This window comes from Thunnus thynnus, chromosome 13 (genome assembly GCF_963924715.1).
Source record: "Thunnus thynnus chromosome 13, fThuThy2.1, whole genome shotgun sequence".
Taxonomy (NCBI): domain Eukaryota; kingdom Metazoa; phylum Chordata; class Actinopteri; order Scombriformes; family Scombridae; genus Thunnus; species Thunnus thynnus.
This window is the reverse complement of record NC_089529.1, coordinates 8,038,256-8,056,920: the sequence shown is the minus strand read 5'-3', so window position 1 is coordinate 8,056,920 and position 18,665 is coordinate 8,038,256. Positions and strand designations below refer to the sequence as shown.

The 18,665-nt window shown below is 37.7% G+C and overlaps 1 protein-coding gene across 2 annotated transcripts in view; it reads right to left on the bottom strand.

Moving 5' to 3' along the window:
- Nucleotides 1-18,665, bottom strand: part of gabrb4 (gamma-aminobutyric acid type A receptor subunit beta4) — a 91,241-nt gene that overhangs the window by 37,863 nt on the left and 34,713 nt on the right. For both annotated transcript variants that reach the window (XM_067607608.1, XM_067607607.1), the window contains one exon: nt 18,159-18,253. In XM_067607608.1, coding sequence (XP_067463709.1) covers nt 18,159-18,231 — 73 coding nt within the window. In that variant the 5' untranslated portion in view covers nt 18,232-18,253. The remainder of the gene's footprint in view (nt 1-18,158; nt 18,254-18,665) is intronic.

Sequence of the window (18,665 nt, the reverse complement as noted above, 5' to 3'; positions counted from 1 at the left end):
GTATGTCAACTTGCAATAAAATGATTTGACAACTGTATGTTCAGCAGGTCACATGCATGTTACAGTGAATATATGTTTTTATTATGATTATTATACCTGGCAACTTTTACTATTTTCCAGTACATAATATTGCTCTTCAGTATCTTGTAATTTCTTTTTACATGCACTCAAATCTCCCTTTAAAATGAAATCTCAATCTTAATGGGACTTTCTTTATTACAGTCATGTTATGTGACATCAATCAATATTGTCAGGGGATATTTAGCTGTAAAACTGCTCGCTCAGACACTACTGAACAGCTACAGCTATGCACAGTATATTCAGTACACTGCTACAGCAACTACGGATAAAGAAACAGCATAGTAAGATAAGTGATAGCTGGTGAATAAAGGGAAATCATTAAAGCAGCTCAGGCGCAAGGAGTGAAAAAGGACAGAAGAGGAGGCAAAAGAAAATGATGAGGTAAAACAGGAGAGCAGAGGCAGTACATCACAGGAAGTCAGAGAGACAGAGGATAAGTAAAGGTGGCCTCATCTTATCGTCCTATCCTGTCACAGCCTGGACCTGATATATGAAACCTACTTAGATTCTACACTAAAAAGCTACATAATATGAACAATGCTTTCTACTTACATATACAGATTTTGTCAGTGAATTATGAAACACTGCACATATTACCAGTGGACTCTCCAGCTCATAAATCACAATCCCATGAGGAACATTATTAATATACTTACTTGAGTAATGTATTCATACAATAAAATATTGATGTAAGTAAATATAATTGTAATGTTTGAGATGCTGAATGATCCATTTTGTGGAAAGTAAAACAGAAATACATGTCCATTCTCGTACATATCGGTCAACCGTAAGATAACACTAAAACGCAGTATGCCTTAAAATGATGCTTCATACCACTGAAAGATGAGCAGAGTTGAATTTGACGGCTGAGTATTGTACAGAGGACAGAATGTGCACAAGGAAAGTTGTGAGTCATGATTTGTTCATGTTCTGTTTTAAACTAAAATTTAAAAAGAAAAGTAATAAAGACTGTTGAAATTGAAATTTCTTTACCCGTTGTAAATACAAACTGAAAGAAATGAAGTGTGTCCGTGTACAGTAGGGTACTTGAGGACAAATTGTGCCCACTGCAGGATTTATCCCGAAGCCATCAGGAAACTTATTGGCTAAAGAAGTGTATAATTCATTTAATAGCCCTTTGTGGTCCAACTTATATTTTATTTACTCGGCCTAATTTATTCAGCAAGTCACACACTGACACTCCTAATCAATGCCATTATTTCCATGTGGGACATGGGAAAAGTAAAGATTTTCAGGTAAATCCATTTTCCTCTGCAGGGACAGTTGTCTTGTTGTTTTGTTCAACAGATGCCATGTCTCAAAGCTAATCTCCTCAGTAACCTTACATGTATAGTAAATCCCAGTTACTTCAGTGGCTTGCTGAAGTCCTGCCGAAGCTGCCTGCCTAATTATATTAATGTGTGGTAATTATGTGTAGATCCTCCTCAATGATCACAGCTAATATGTCTCAAGAGAGTAAGAATCATGAATTAGTTCTTTATTAATATATTAATTTGTGACCGTTACACTAACTCTGGTGCGCATGCAAGGGAGTAGGGGAACGTGTTGTTGGATGCCATTTGGACAACTGCGTTCATAAATGACAGATTCTTTTCTAGTTTTTTGTTCAAGTTGTTACGACAGTAAGAGCGACCTAAAAATGTTATAAAAAATGAAGACAACCATTGAACCTAAAAAGAAAGAAGGCAAATTATATTCATGGATTTAAAAAATTGTAATGTGCCACTATAAAACACACTATACACCATAAAATTTGATATTTGGTGTTGCTCTAACATAAAACATACCTTTGTGTTATGGCAAGCAAATTTCATCTAGTCTAGAAACTCAGTCTAGATACATGCCATTTAAAATCACACTAATGAAAATAATGTGACATTGTCTGAGTAGTGCAGAATATAAATGAGGTGGGATACCTCTATATGAGAGTTATGAGAAACTTATTACTTATTTTTTTAACCCATGTGAATCTCACTACTTAGTACTCTTTGCTTCTCCTGTACTGCCATCTAGAGTTTAGAGTTCATTTATTTGCACATAAAATGAAGATACATAAAAAGACCAGACAAAGTCACTTTGCGCAGTGGAGATAAAAAAAGAAACTTGGAAAAACATCCCACCTCAAACGAAACCAAGAAAAAAAAATGTGACAAACAAAAGTCAACAGAGCTGGATAACAGACACTAAATGACAAACTCAAAAACAAGGAAAAAATAGCATATCAAAAACAAGCCGCATAAATGTAAAGTTAGGAAAACAAAATAAACTTGCACAGACCAAATGAAAAAACTGGAATCAAAAGGAAAAGTGACAGTGTGGTCTAGTGAGTGTGTGTGTGTGTGTTCAAAGACTCAAAGGAAGAGGAGACAGAGAGAAACAGAGAGGCTGTGTCGTGCTACTAGAGGAAAACTTCAGTCAGTTTGGCTCATCAGTTGAAACGTATGTCTATATTTGAACTGTAGGTGCATGCGACCTTATAGGCAAAATGGATGTATCCGTTCCAGATGGTAATGGAGACCAGCCAGAATAAATTATAAACTAAATGAGCACTTTGCATGTAGTAATTGAAGGTAGTCCAGTAGATATTTGAATTTACTGTATAAATAGCACTATATGCATACAGCAGTTATGTTGTGAAAAGGAGAATATCTGACCATTTGAAGATCATCTGGAGGTCATTTCACTATGAACCACATCAGCAGAAAAACAGCCTGTCAGACTGACCCAAAAAGATATACTCAAGTCATTTCTAAATGTTTGCATAGCGATCTTTGATTGAAACGGATGACTCCATTAGAGAAGCCTGAGTATAGATGCAATGTCAAAGCCACAATGTATCCAGCTAACAAAAACATCTTAAATAATGGATCATTTTTTGAAAGCATGCACTTAAAAAACATTGCCAACAAACAGCCAGCAACACAAGTTCTTTACTTGATGATGACAAAGCTCCTTTGAGCTTCATGCTTGCTCTAAGTTAATGTGCATGATTTTAACATAGGTGTGATTGTAGGGTAGTTAAGAGGAAAAAATCTTATACCACCAATGTGCATTATGTTGCAAGTCAAGGAGCTATGCAAAGTCAACATCACCAGCCTCAAAATTATTTCAGTACATTAACATCAAAATGTCTGTAAATGTCAAAACTAAAGGACTACAGTTTGGCTAAAGTTTGGCAACTGCTTGCACTTGAACATCAATGTACTGCATTTCCTCCATTGACACTGAACGTTACCACTGTACATATATCGTTGATGCAGTGCATATAAGCGATAATACACATAACGGTGTCATGGTTATTTTCTATATATAGGACACATCAGAGTGTATTATAATGCTTATGGTCTGCACAGCACAGAGTACTGTTGTTACGGTTACCTGCAGTTTATTTAACATTGTGGTCTGTGTTTAATATGTTGATTGAAACTACTGTTAGGTTGAGGTGTCCTGTTATACAGTTTTCATGGATAACTTTATAAAAAATAAAAATTTTCCATGTCCTCAAATTAATATAATTTGTAGGAGACAGTGGGCTCAATTATCAAAGCAATTAGCAAACAAAAATTTACTGTATATTTCAGACATGACACTGTATATGGATCTACAAACTACAGTTCATCTTTTCCAAATGTTGCTAAATGTCTTTGTGCTGACCCATCACACACATGAGAACACAATGCAATTTATTTCCACCATGGTGTAAAATCCTAGAACAGTAGAGAAATAGATACTAGCACAGTCGTAGACATGACCAAACACTGGAAAGGATGCACCAACATAGTCCAATTATTAAGATCTCTGACCTTAAGCATATTAGTGCAGTATAAGCCTACCATAAAATCTAGCCTTATATATTTTTATATATATTTTGCCTTATATTGTTGACTTCAACATCTACACTCCTATCTGTTTTTCTTTTCTCCATCTCTGCATGATGCACACATCATTTTTATGTGGAAACCCATGTTATATGGCTGGCTGTTGAAGTTCAATAATGAGATGGACTTTTAAGCGTGCTTCCTGGTAGTGAGGCTGACAGCATCTATCTCCAGATGCTGTAAAATGACATTTCATTCCTTGTTTATCTATGTGAAACAATTGGATAGCTGCATCTTGCCCTTGGCCAGCCTATCCCGGACCTGTCAAGGGCACACCTCCCATCAATCACAGCGGGTTCAAAAAGTGCGTCACTGGGGACCTTAAGAGGAGAGTCGAAAAAGGGGAGGGAAAAAATGCCCTGCATGCAGAATGCCTCACCAATGTCTGACCTAGGGTTTTTGTACTTTGCAGTCCACTGCGATACATTCTGGTGCAATTCTATCAGCATTTTTCTCCTTCATTTCAAAGTTGCTGAAAACAACACTTTGAATGGGAAGATGAAGTATGTCCTTTCTCCTGCATGCTATCTCTCACCACCCTTGCCCCCCTCCGCCTGCCTACATACACACCTCATTTAATTCAAATAGAAAATCTAAGTGAAGGGAAAAGGGAAAAGCGCCCAGCTTGAGCATTTTTCCTGTGTTTCCTCTGTAATAAATCACTGGGCGTTCTCTCTTCATCGGGATAGATATCACTTGTACATGCCCCAACATCCATCCTGGGATTCTGACAACACACTCCTGTTTTGCGCTGAATAGGCATTACATTGAGACTGAATTACGATGGCCTGTGCTATCAGCCCATATGCAAAACAGCCCACCATTTGACATGTGGCAGCACACAGACGAAGAGGTTGTCCTCAGTATTGAAAAAGTGTCGACTGGTCTTGAAAGAACTGCTGCTATATATCATTTAATAGCCGCAGGTTGCAACTGATGTCCTGCACACATCAATCAGGTAACAGAATCATGCAGGAAGTGATTTCTGTAAATAGCTGCACAGATATGTGAACAGCATTTAGCCTGTTATCTTGTAGGCAGACTCAAAGGATAGCCTAGATCAATTACACTTGCATTACATACAGTAGTGCATTGGAAACTGAATATAAAGTGCTGCAGCTCCTGCTTTTACTCACATGTGTTCGGGCCCTCCCTTTCATATTCGGTCAATTAAGTGTCTATTCTACTCACCAGTCTCACTGCAACTGATCTGCAGTTTCATGGCTACATTTACTGCTTTTCCATTACAAACAAGATCAAGCTGCAGCTGGGACTCATTTGGGTCAATGGGAAATGAGATCAGAAAAACCCAGGCTGCGTACGGCAGACAGGGACAGGTGACCATACTTTGATGACATGGCTGCAGGCTGAACTGGCACTGAGCTGCATCAGACTGGTAAAACAAATGCCACCCATAGCCAGAGATCAGGTGCTTACAGTTATGGCAACAAGCTGCCTTACAGAGAGAGTCTGGCTCTCACGTTCCTGTGGTCCTGGCACCTATTGATGCCTTTTAATGTTCTAGATCGTTAAACTGCAAAATGTACGCTAATGTTCCTTTGGTTGGAACCATTAAAGACTTCTGTCAAATTCCTTTACAGTACATTGTGATAAATACCCAGTCGAGCCCTAACTGAGTCCTGAAAAACAGCTGTCCTGCTGTGGAGAAACATGAAAACAACATTATGTGCGGCTATGGGAGCAAGACAATTTACTGTATATTAGAGTATACATATAATTTAATATTTAGTGTACATGTAGGTATGCAGAACCAAACCATGGGCCACTGAAATACAAAATTTATATATATATATATATATATATATACCAGGTTTTTCTTTTCCTTTCCAGAAGCAAAATAGACTGCACACTAAATTAACTTTCCTGGTGGTAAATGTCTTTTTGTTTCTTTATTCCATCACTAATCCAATAGCTCAGCAAGATTTGTAAAGCTAGTGTTTCAAATCCATTTTTAAAGCCGTAATTTGTAGTGTTGTTGGATCATTAGGTTTTTCCATCCATGTCTTGTGCCTTTTAGATTTCGGATGAAGCACCTCTATAAGAGCCAGGTTACATACATGCATGTGTTCGGTAGTATGTGATGTGACGTTAAAGGGAGTTTTGGTTGGCAATTTTAAGGCAGCACCAATCAGCAACTACTGTTTCATAGTTAAATGCTGAGTGCCTTAAGATGCTGTTCCTCTAATGACTCGCAAACACCGGCTCCTAGACAACTCCAACTGTATGGAAGTAAATTGAAAATTTCCCACTATTTTTCTGGTAACGCAGAGTTAAGATGTTTTTTTCCAGATGCAGTTAAGGTCTCAGTTACTTTTACTTCTTCTAGTGTATCTGCTTTCTGGTGGCAACTTTAAAATCATTGTTCCAATAAAAGAAGGATATGTTTGGGGACACTTGACCCTTTGCCCAAATTTGTATTTTCTGGCTGCTGGTGGTCCAACTCCAGGCTTCAGGAAGTCTCTTCGGAGAGTTATGGGTGATATCACCGGCACTGCATCCATGTTTTTATATAATGTGGGATGTTGTTGTAGCAGTAGATACGGCAGCAGTCAAATATAGTTTAATTCACTATGTTACACTGTAAAGTTTAAGATTAAGTAATATGTACTGTATATTGGTATACAAATTACTTTTTATATGTACAAGTTAACCTGCATATATACAAGTTGCATATACAGTATAATGTATTGTATATAGGTAGACAATATATTGTTTATAGCATCTAAAATTTGAATAGTGATGGTGCTGCATCAATAAGTTTACATACAGTTCCAGAAGAGTTTAGAAAATATTAGTGTAACTTGGAAGAAAATAGCTAGTTAAAAGCACTGAGGACACTTTTACCAATTTAAATATGCAAAACTCATGTCTATGTCTGATGTCTTGACCTACAATAAGTAGTACGTAGGACTTTGTGGACACATTGAATGTTTACATGAGACTTCTCAACCAAAAATGTTTTATATTATAGAGCTCATAAACATCGTGAAACAGAAAATGCTCCCACAACCCCAGAGAAACCCCTGAGGACTCTTACAGTCACCTCTTTCATCTTTTGTTTTATTCGCAGTGGACCTATACATTGCTGTGACATTACAGTCCTTGGCCAGGGCGTATTCTTTTCTGTCCTTTCTGCCTAAAAAGGTACCGACATCTTGTACAGAAACCTTTTCTGTACTGCATCACCAAACGCATATCTAAAGCACTTTATTTGAAGTTATCAAAAATAATCACAGGACAGATTATTACTTGCAATTTTGAGGAGTCACATGGAGTTCTAAAATCTGAAGTGCCATCCACACCAACAGAGAACATGTATCACTGGTTATTATACCAGATGAAGAAAAAATAAGGGTGAGTAGCCTAGGAAAGCATGACAGCACTGTATTTGTGCTAATAATATAAATTATTTTCTATGTTCAGTATTGGGAAGAGAGACAATGTAAATGCTGACATAATCAGCTACCCCTGCAAAGAAGCTGAACGTATGAAAAGTATGAAACAGCCCAATACACTAGATACTGTACACTACAACTTTTAGAGCATTATATTTATACTGTTATGATGTTGGATGTCTATCTTAAATGTGGTCAGAGTTCTGAAACTTGAAGTGAATGTATGTAAAAATGCTCCCTGAAAGTCAAAAGCTCAGTCTGCTCTGAATGCTTTGTTTGCAAAGTTCCCTCTAGTTCCTTCTCGTGATGGCGTCATATTGTTCACGCATGCCCACAAACGGACATTTGTTCCATAGCCTTTGTTGCTAAGGTTGTTTCATGTGTTGTTCACATTGACCACTTGCATAATTTGGATCAGATTTTGGCTCAGACATGTTCAGATTTGTATGAGAGGTTGACATTTGGAGTAAAGAACGGGAAAAATAATTGAAATGCTACTACCACCGTTTGTTTGCATAGCATCTGGAGCCAGAGGAAGTTTGCTGTGGGGCAGCTTCTGGAATCAGAACAGAGTGGGCTCATCGGGAGGAAGCCTAAAAGAGACAAGAGCTAAAACAGCCTGTTTCAGACAGAGGCTGAACTGAGGGGCTGCATAAAGAGTTAGTATAAGATAAATAAGTTGTTTTTTGAACTGTAAATCATGCAAATATATTCCAGTAGAGGCCCAGTATAAACATATAGGCCTAGAAATGTGCATGATACGTCTCCTTCAAGAAAGATGCCAGCAGTTTCAGTTTCAGAGAAAATCTCTATGTGGAAAAACTTGAACGACAAATTATATGGCAACAGCATCATCCAACCAGTCACAACTAGACTGAAAATGTGGAAACTACACTGAGTGTATGCAGAAGTGCTCAAACTTCCTCACAGTCCAAGTTAAATTAACTTTACTGTTGACTGTTGAGTTGCAGTTTATGAGTCAACACTGGATAACTGAGTCAGTTGACACCAAACAGATCTAGTTAGTTAGATTGTCATTAAAAACCTATTCTACCAGCAAGTTTTTTCCAGCTTTCCAATATGATGAAGAGAAAAAGACAAATGTGGACTTTAATCAGTTAAAGAGCTTCAATCCCATTGCTGAGTGATCATCGCCTTTAAAGTAGAGCAGCTTCAGTGCTCCTTGCCAAGTCTGTGGAACTCTATTGGAGGAATGAACACCATTCCTCCACAAGATATTCCCTCATTTATATATACAACCTTTATTTAATCAGTAAATCTCATTGAGATCAAGATCTCAACCAGAGTACAGCAGATAGAAAGACGCAACAACCACAGCCATAACAAAAGGACATATAGCATCAGAGACAATCACTAAATACATTTGAAGATGAAAGTTTATATTATATATTATAATATATTATATCTGTCTTATGGAAGATGGTGGTGGAGAGAATTGTCTTACACATTTGTCCAAAATCTTCAATAGTTGTTCAACTAGGTTGAGATTTGGTGACTGTAAAGGCCCTAGCATTTTATTCACATCATTTTCAAACCATTTAGTGAACCCCAGTACACGGAAGCATCTGCATTATATATGTTTCTCTACTCTTTTATTAAGGTTTTTCCTTTTGTCCTTTTTTAATTTGTCCCCTGTATATATATGTCCCCTGTATATATATATATATATATATATATATATACACATACACACATATATGTATGTATATAATTAATTAAATTACAATTAGCTAGTATGCTGAAGCTAGTCTACATTGGGTTAGTCATTTAAAAATACACTATCTCTATGACTACAAGCTCATCCCAAAGTCACCATTTCTGTGACTTTTCATTTCAAGTGCTTGCTCAGAATACCCCCTGGACATTTGTCGACTATATTTAGTGAGGGTGGGGGGTTTCAACTTCACTGCACTGTATGCTCTTCATGATAAGCGCTTGTGTTTTAACATATACAGTATTTTGCCATTCTATGCATTCTATGTACAGTCTACTTTTCAAAAAAAGAAATTAAAAAAAAAATCCTATCATAGCACATTTAACTATGAATATATCAATAAAATCTTGTGATTTCGATTAGTGTGGATAAATAAGATTTGAACAGATCCTATTCTTTGTGGTCCAGGGACGTCATGCACTTTTAGGGCTCAGCAGGAAGAATGGCATGTTCACAGCATGATATGTCACCCTTCATGCTTTGTTAATGGTGGAAGCTGAGATCATAAAACCCATTCCTGTGATGATGACAGCTTGATTTGAAATATGTCCTCCAGAAGGACAAATGTGTGAACGAGGTGAGAGCTAAGCATGGGTACTCGTCCTCATTTCTCCGCACTGACTGGACGTCATGTTTGGGTTTTTTTATTTTTCTTGTTCAGTATGAGATCAATACAGTGAATTTCTCTCACTCGAATCCTGGGCAAGTCTGCACACTGGTGTTTAGGGCTGAATGATTTTGAAAAAATATCTAATTGTGGTCATTTTGACTGATATTGCAATTGCAATATGATTTGAGATATTAGAGGGAATGATCATTTTTACATCATAATTCTCATTTTCATTGAAAAACATATGAAAATGATCATGGTGTGATTTTTGCAAGGATTTTGCAGCGTGACAATATTTAATTTAACATGGTATTTTGACACACATTTCGCCTTTAACAAATATTGCGCCTCCTGTGATTTTGATAAAATTTCAATGAATTGTTCAGCCCTACTGGTGACCCATTATTCCACGTTTCTAGTTCCCATGTGCACATCAGTAATGGCTACAGAAGCAGTGTCGAATCACCCCACCCTTCATCCTGACCAACAACTAGATCACATGCAGAAACAGATAAAGACATGCATGTGACCACACCGCGTGGCCATCCAAAGCATGTCTGTCTTTACCACCATCTAAAATAAACAGCTATAAAACATTAATTTTCTCGTTGTTGTTGTTATTTATCTAAAAAAAATATATAAATATATTAATTCATCTACTAGAAGGTAATACCATATTTGTAAATGTATTGAGAGAATGATTAATAATTAAATGGGCCTCTTATGAAACTGATTTAGCTAGGTCATGTATTTCATTACTCTACTTTATAAATTTATTCAGATACATTTTATGGGTCATCACTTTTATGAAAACCACTTCATCATACAGCATAACATCCTACCGTGCTAACACGTGTTGAGGCCATGTGTCAGAGACACCATGCCATTTGTTTCAAGGGGTTTGTAGGTACCAAGGTGGGCTGTGTCATCCGGGATAGGCAGTATTTGCAATCGTAATTTTATTGTAGTGGTGGACAACTCGACAGAGAAATAATCATTTGATGTGGAGACATGCAAGGTCTCAAGCACTCTTGAATGCCTACGTGTGTCTGTGAATATGAGCGCATGCATGCAGGGCTGTGCGACTGATAGATGGAATACAAAAAAGTGATGTGAGATGGATGGAGGAATGCAGAAAATATGAACAAACAGAATTTTCTGCAGAAAATTAAATGTGTTTGCTTGAACCAAGAACATGGTTGCAGTGAAATTTTGTACAGATACACAACGAGTATCTCAATTGCAATCAATTTGTGATTTACTGTGAATAATCATGTATTTGTTTGCATACATTGTGGTATACAGTGCATATTACCAAACTCGTGAGGTTAATGTGAGTTCTAATAATTCTCGGCTTCTTTCTTAATGTGTAGCAAAAAGATCAATTTAAGTATATGTACATGTAAATAATGAGAAACCTGAATAATTAAATTGCTTACCAGAAAAAAATACAAAATCAAATGATAAGGCCGTTGTTATTTTAACTTTTTATTATTATCACCAATTCAAAGGAAAAGAACCAATTCATCCCACTATGCCACTGTACTATAGAATTTCTTGGAAATCCACATCCGTGGCCAACCTTCTGCCACGGAGAGCTGACAGTCTGATTACCTCAGCAGGTGATTCAACATTGAGTTCTTCCCTTCTTGAGTGGAGTACTAATCAGTGGGAGGATTCTTTGGTGGGTTGGAAAACCTGCAGACTGTTGGCTCTCCACGGCATGTTTGGCCACTTCTGCACTTGGCGCCTGCACCTGAACAAATCCTTGTGCCTTTCAATGTTGGCCTCATGTCCATTTGTTTTTCTTTTGGGGCTGATACAATGGGTGACAGCCACCGGTCCAATGTGCAAATGCTCTAACTTCTCCTATATTTTTCTCTTCATGGCATAAGGTGCAAGCTGAGTTTGTAAAGGCACAGAGTTGCCTCTGGATTGACGTGCAGCCTCACTTTAGATGGTGGATTACATGTCCTTATTTTGTCCATTAATTTCCTCATTGACTGATAATGATGCCCCAACAGTCTCAAATATAACAACTCTCAACATTTATATTGATCTGTGTCCCCTCTGAATACTTCTAGCATTGTTTGCAGTCATCTTCAGGTCACAGAGAAATCTCAAGTGTTTCTTAAAAGTCAGAGAAGGGGGCTCTCCCAACAGAAGGCACTGTATGCTATCATCATTAAAACTACATGGACAGTCTGTTATGGAGCCTATCATCAAATGCAATACAAAAGTCAGAGTGCTCAAAAAGTTGCTGCAACTCCCCCGCAATAGACTACAAACTGCCCTTAGGTCCTAGAAGTCTGTGAACTTCTGGAAAATTCTGAAAATCAGGGGCCACATGCATAAAATTCTGTAGATTCATGACTAAAACTGTGTGTATGCACAAAGCCAGAAATATGCATTCTTTCTGTCAGATTTATAAAGCCGTGCGTACACATGGTTCTGTTTTATAAATCTCAGTCATTGTGGATCTGGGTGCACATGCACAAGCCTTATTTCCACTCCCACAATTATCCATAAATGGATGAAGACGCACCCTTAACCAGCCATTTTCATATCAATTCGCTGCCTGCTCCACCATTCTGTACACCTGTCAATGAAACAAACAGAAAATAAAAAGTGCCATTTCACCGATTGTGTTACACAGCGAGGTTCTCCAACAGCTGAACAGCTGTCATTATGCGCGACCATTACACACGGCTGTGCAGCTCTTTATTGCATCCATATCATTAATTCATCACATGGACCGTAATCCATTGTCGGCAGTGATATCTCAGAAATTAAATCAATGATTAGTTTGTAGCTCTCATATCTAAACTGATTTTACAAGGTGACAAAACTAATGATAAAATAAAAAGAATATTAACAGCAAAATAAAATGTTGACTCCTATGTAAGTTAAAATAAGGATAAAATTAATCACACAAAAGTCCCTATCTCTCAGTCTCTCCTAAACACTCCACAAGTTTCTCTCCACAAGTTCACTGACACTCCCAAACTAGGCCATTGTGCAATGTAGCCTATTATCCCATTCATCCTCACACCCTGTAACACATCCACTTGAATCATCTGCCTAACCAGCTAACACACCATCAACTTGATCAAACTACTTAAAACTGCACACACTTTTCTGTGCTTTTGAACCAGCTTTACTGAGACTAACCCCACATCAAATTTTCCATCTAAAGCCATGTCAAATTTGTAATTCATACTTCCTAAACAGTGTTTGCCCATCTGCTAAAGCTAGGAATTGGGTTTTTATTTTACTAGCCTACAAAAGCCATCGATGAGTGAAAATGTGTAATAAACAGAAACTGGAACTGAAATGTGTTTGGCCCTTATTTTGATAGGATTAAATAGGGATGGATAAAACAAATCGATACTGAGGTAGCAGGCATGCAGGTACTGGGGACAGACACTGCTGAGATGCCACTGGCCACTTTCCAAACATTAAACATGTTCAATGCAGATAAGACCTGACATAAGGTGTATTCAGGTAAATGTGACTTGAGTCCCAGCTGAAAGCTACTTGAGCACATTTTGAATTGATATCTGCCCTAAACAGTGACCAACACATGTTCACAAAATGATCTAGTGTTGATGCCAAAGCGTAATCCAAACCCTGGTGTCCTTTCTCCTGTCACTGCACAACATTCATTTAAGGAACCGAGTTAAGTAGTAGTAACACTATGCATCAGTTTTAATTTTACACTCTGATATCCCAAATTACTCCCATGCAATGTAAGTAAAGAGAAACCTTGTGTACTAAAGAGGCTTAATCATTCAAACTGGGCAAACATATATAAAAATATGTTTTCTTAGCCAGGTCTGCGATGCTCTGGTTACTTGCTGAACCTAAAACAAAAAAAAGAAAGAAAGAGGTGCACCATTTGTGACTAATGCATTAGTCACAAAAACAATCGGTATGGTTTTTACACAATAACAATAAAAACTATAATTGCAATTGCACTGCAAAATCCTGAATAATGGGATAGCTGAGAAAGCAAGTGAAAAGAGGTTCTAAAGCCTGCCAATTGGGATTTATTGACCATGTTGGAACTTTGTTTCTTGAACTCCAGTTTGGCTCCCAGATCAATGGGGAGAAGAGGGCAGGGTCTGAATGGAGTGACTGCAAAGTGAGCTTTTCATCTGGATATTCTGGAGGTACTGTACAGCAAGCACACACTCCGTACAATCCTACGGCATCACTCTTGGCAACCTCTTTCTGAGTATTCAAACCGCAGCCTTTTTCCATCAATGTACACCTCTAAGCTAGTTTTTATTTCAATTCTTGGTTGTTTGTTAGGAGCCACAGTCAGAGTCCAGCATTGTGCCAAATGAAAACTCTTTGTTCAATCTCCAAGAGCTGAAGGTCGTCTGCAGTTGTGTCATGACAGAAGTAGCTGACTGATGTTGGAAATATCAAGACATGATGGACTACAGCTCCCTGGCCTGAGGGTAAAGCACAGCTACTCTCTGCCTGGGATACTCACTCTTTAAAACTTGCTCTACCTGCTCCAGTGCGTGCAGGCTGCTAGACAATAGCAGGCTATAACCAACAAACCTTTAAGCAAACACCAAAGTAGATATGTTTGTTGAAACCATCCTCAAGTCAAGGTAACTCTAAAATTGTTTAAACGTGCCAATAAAGAAGCATAATACAAAAAGAATTCAATCTAGTACCATAAATCAAAACAATTCCTCGTTCATTTCCTAACATTTAGTCTGAGAGGTCAAAATATGATTCCTTTTCTTCTTCTGTTGCAGATAAGAGGCGATTAATGCAAATTTGCCTTTCTTATACTCATAATTATTGCATTGTTTGATTGTTCTTTGTGGACAAGATAAGTGTTTTGAATTGTTGCTTGCATGTATACATTTTTATGTGTGATTTTATAGCAAAGTGAGGTATTTTTTTATATCTGCTGGCTGTTTTTTAGTCAACTAGATGTGAATCTGACCTCCCGCATTCTTTGACATTCTAACTGCTGTGTCAACAAAAATGTGCCTCAAAATTTGAGAGGTTCCCTGCAAAATTCAGTTGTTCCTTTGACTTTTAGAAATGGTGAGTTACAACACTGTTGCTGGTGAGGATGACGCGAAAGATGGAAAAACTGTCATTTAGATTAGTTGAAGTTGCTGCAGACTGAAGGCACTATTTGAAACACCGAACACACAGAGTTGGCATTCGGTAGCACCAACTAGCTACATTAATGGGGCAGAGTAACATGTGTTATAGAAACACTAACTAACTGTTGAGCTTCATATGCTTGTTTCAACAGTCAGAGACAAAGCAAATTCCTTTGCTGCTTAATCTCATTTTCTTCCACTGAATCTATGATAACAACTCTGGAATGGCAGCACTCCAAAACACAGAACGAAGACGCAACCTCAACTATAACATATTTTTACAATGGCTAACATCAGGCTAACATATTTTGGCACAAAAGCCTTCATCAGAGCATCTGTTTTTGGCAGAGCACCCAACCAGGGGAAAGGTTATATGAGGAGGCGCACCTGCTATATGTTTTCACTGCTTGCTTTCATTCTCATCAAGCGTGGCGTTGTTGCAGGACTGACAGGCTGCTGCCTGCAGCCTTTTTAAAAAAAGATACTGGTAAATAATGAGCACAATTTAGGTTTTACCCAATAAATATAATAATAAGCAGCCAAATTAGGTCTGCAGAATATAAATGCATGTACTGTTACATGTAGAATTATATTGAAACTAATTCAATATTCTAACCATATAAGCATTACAGAGAAAAAACAGCCAAACTGCCACAGTGAGTTAGGATATGTTAAGTTCTTGAGGCAATGAGCATCATCATGTATTGTGTAATCATTAGGATAACATGACTTTGTTTAATGTAGTCTTGCCTTTTTACACTTAACCTTGCTGAAAAGCATATTCAGATATTCTGTAGGTGAGTCATGACACATTGGGCCTCATGCAAGAACATTTGCGTTTTTTTATCCTAAAACTCTCTTACTTTTCTCTGTGAGATTTGCTCGTATGAGTGTTCCAAGTTGGATTCAACAAACTCTTTTAACTGCCTGAATTTGTCATAAATCGCTTGTTTCAGCCTGATGAATGTTACCTGTTCATGAGGAGTTGCGCATTCGTGAAATATGGTCATTAGCATAATCCATGCCCCTAAAATTGCCATATAAGGCTCCATGTTCCACTCTGTTTGTGGGTGAGTTTCATTCACAAAAGTTCCAAAAGAGTAAAAACCCAGCGTAGCATCAAGTCCTGCTTTCAGAACTAAGAAGACAAACACGTAACAAAATTAGGAGTGTAGGGGACCCAAAACAATTAGAAAACATGAATCCAGCTGTCGATGATGTGTCATCAGAGCAGTGATGTACTTTGACAAAAATAAAGAGGGAATGCTTCGACATGAATTTAGATGCTAAAAAACATCTTTCTAAAGGAAAGCGCACCATGGTGGGAGGCGGTCAAGGGATGTGACAGTCACAGAGATATTAGAGGAGAGAATATTATGGTCTACGGGTGATGTCACACTGTCAGCTACAGCACAAGATGATGCTGGACAGAAAGCTGCAGAGAGACACAGAGGCAGCTGTCAGAGTGAGAGAAGTTTCCAACAATTACTGAAATGCAGAAGTTGCTGTGCCAAAATATGGCCATAAAAATCATAAAATCTAAAAACCCTTTTAGTAAATTGGCAGCCATGATAATGAAAATATGGTAAACATTAGTTTTTGTTAATTTCAGTGTCATATTTAAACTTCAAATTAATCCAGATAAGGGCATTATAACTGTAAGTCAAACAAGTGTTTCTCCCCTGTGAAGAAAGGCAGAGACGATCTATTCATGACACGTACGACAGGTCTGGACCACTCGTAAATTTTGTTCGTTCCTAAGAGAAAATTGATGAATGCCATAAATGTTCTTAAATCACTCGTATGTGCATCTTAAGAATAAATCTATTCCTACAAGTGGCTCTTGCATGAGGCCCTTTCTGTCTACCTACCTTTCATTAAAGTTCATTTTTTAAAATAAGTTGAATATCACATTTATCATTTCTGACTTTATTAAATTGTACACACAATCCATCCTTGCACTCAATCTTATACTTGGAAGCACAAAGTAGTGATATGAATGTCGTTTTTTTGTGGACAGACTTGTGATCTGACCACAATTAATAAACAGAAGAGCTGATAAACTAATATTGGAGATTTAAAGTGATTGTGACTAAACATGAGATGATCGTTCATTTTATAAGCATGGAGTTTTTCAGCATGTTGATATGTTGCCAGATACTGTAGATTTTTGGCTGTGCAACACTGGAGCTGGGACAAATTTAAGTGGCAACAGACTATTGTGTGTCCCGGCACTCGTTAAATTAACATCACACTCCATTAACATGTCCTGGTAATGAAAAGCCTCCTTTGCTCTTTGTTTTTCAGGCAGGAACTGCAATAAGTGGTCATAGGCTTTTCTGAACACGAAAGTTTTTGAATACATGTGTACAGCGGGAAAAATGAAGCTGGTGCTAAAATGAATGGGTAGAATCATAAATTCTGTATAGGTTTTGACATTAGAGCCATCATTATGACTGCCAGTCGGTGCTGAGTTATGACGTCATCAGTTACACAGGCCAGGCCCTAGATACTAATGTCAAGACAATGAAAACCTCTTTAAATTCATCCCATCCTTTTATACACTGTAGGAACAGGTACCACACTTAATCTGCAAAATCTGTTTTTTCTCCCCAAATTTCTCTTAACTTTTCATTTTATCTTAAAGTACACCAGTAACTAGCTAAACCATTAGCAAAAGCCTAGCATGCAATCCCAATATCTGACTATTTTTATACTTCTTAACGTCTATTGTGGTTAAATAGTTTCGTAAAACAATCAACCCAAATGACATACTCTAATGACTTGCCCCCCACGTCTTCTTTTTCTGCAATTATCAAAATAACCATTATTCTAATGAGCGGATGTAAAAGATGCACAATTTCCGATAAAAGTTAATGGGCCAAAAGTGTTTCCCTGATCTGCAAATCAAACGCCCAGCAACACTGCTATATACTGTGATATAGAAAGGCCATAAAACATCTCTAATCAGTAATATATTAAAAATCAATACATTTGATATCCCTGATTTAAAAGACAAAAAACAAAAAAAAAAACACGTTTGACTGCTCTTCTCCATGTGTCCCCTATTTGTCCAGGAGCAGCCATCTTCGATATGTGAATAGATGCATAGTAATGACACGGTAGTCACTTCAAAGCTGTTCCCTATATTTCGCCACAGGCCAACAACAGATTTCAGAAGAATGACTTGGAAATATCCTTGTGTACAAAGTTTGACTTGTCAATACCCTCGACAGCAGAGCTTGAGCCCCTAAAAACAGATGGCTCCACAACACGTACCTCCAAAATCAGGTCTTAAACGGATGTCATATCCCTTCAGCAACTTGTCCACGGTGGTCTTGGCCACAGACATTCCAGTGCTTCCAGTGGAGGAGCTGAGGGCAGAAACCACAAATGTAAGAGAGAGAGGGGTAGGGGTGGGGAGCAGCAAAAACACTGTCTAATACTTTTGTCAGGGATATTTTGTTTCTCTACAGCGCACCTACTGTAAAATGAAGCCCGAGAATGACTGTACATACTCTCTGTTCTCAGCATTAATGACATGCACACCATCTTTACATCAACGTGGAAACTTTGACAAGGGGGAAATAAATTAAGAACCCTGCTCCTTCTGAAGTAAATATTAATATATTTCATCAAATTTTGTTTGGTTCATTCTTAATATTAGTCAGCTACATTTTCACATTCTTGGCTGTCATCACATTTAAATTTAAATTAAAACTAGACATTCATATTGCAAAGATTTAAGTCACAGCTAGCAGCTGTTACTGACATTTTTTGTGTGTT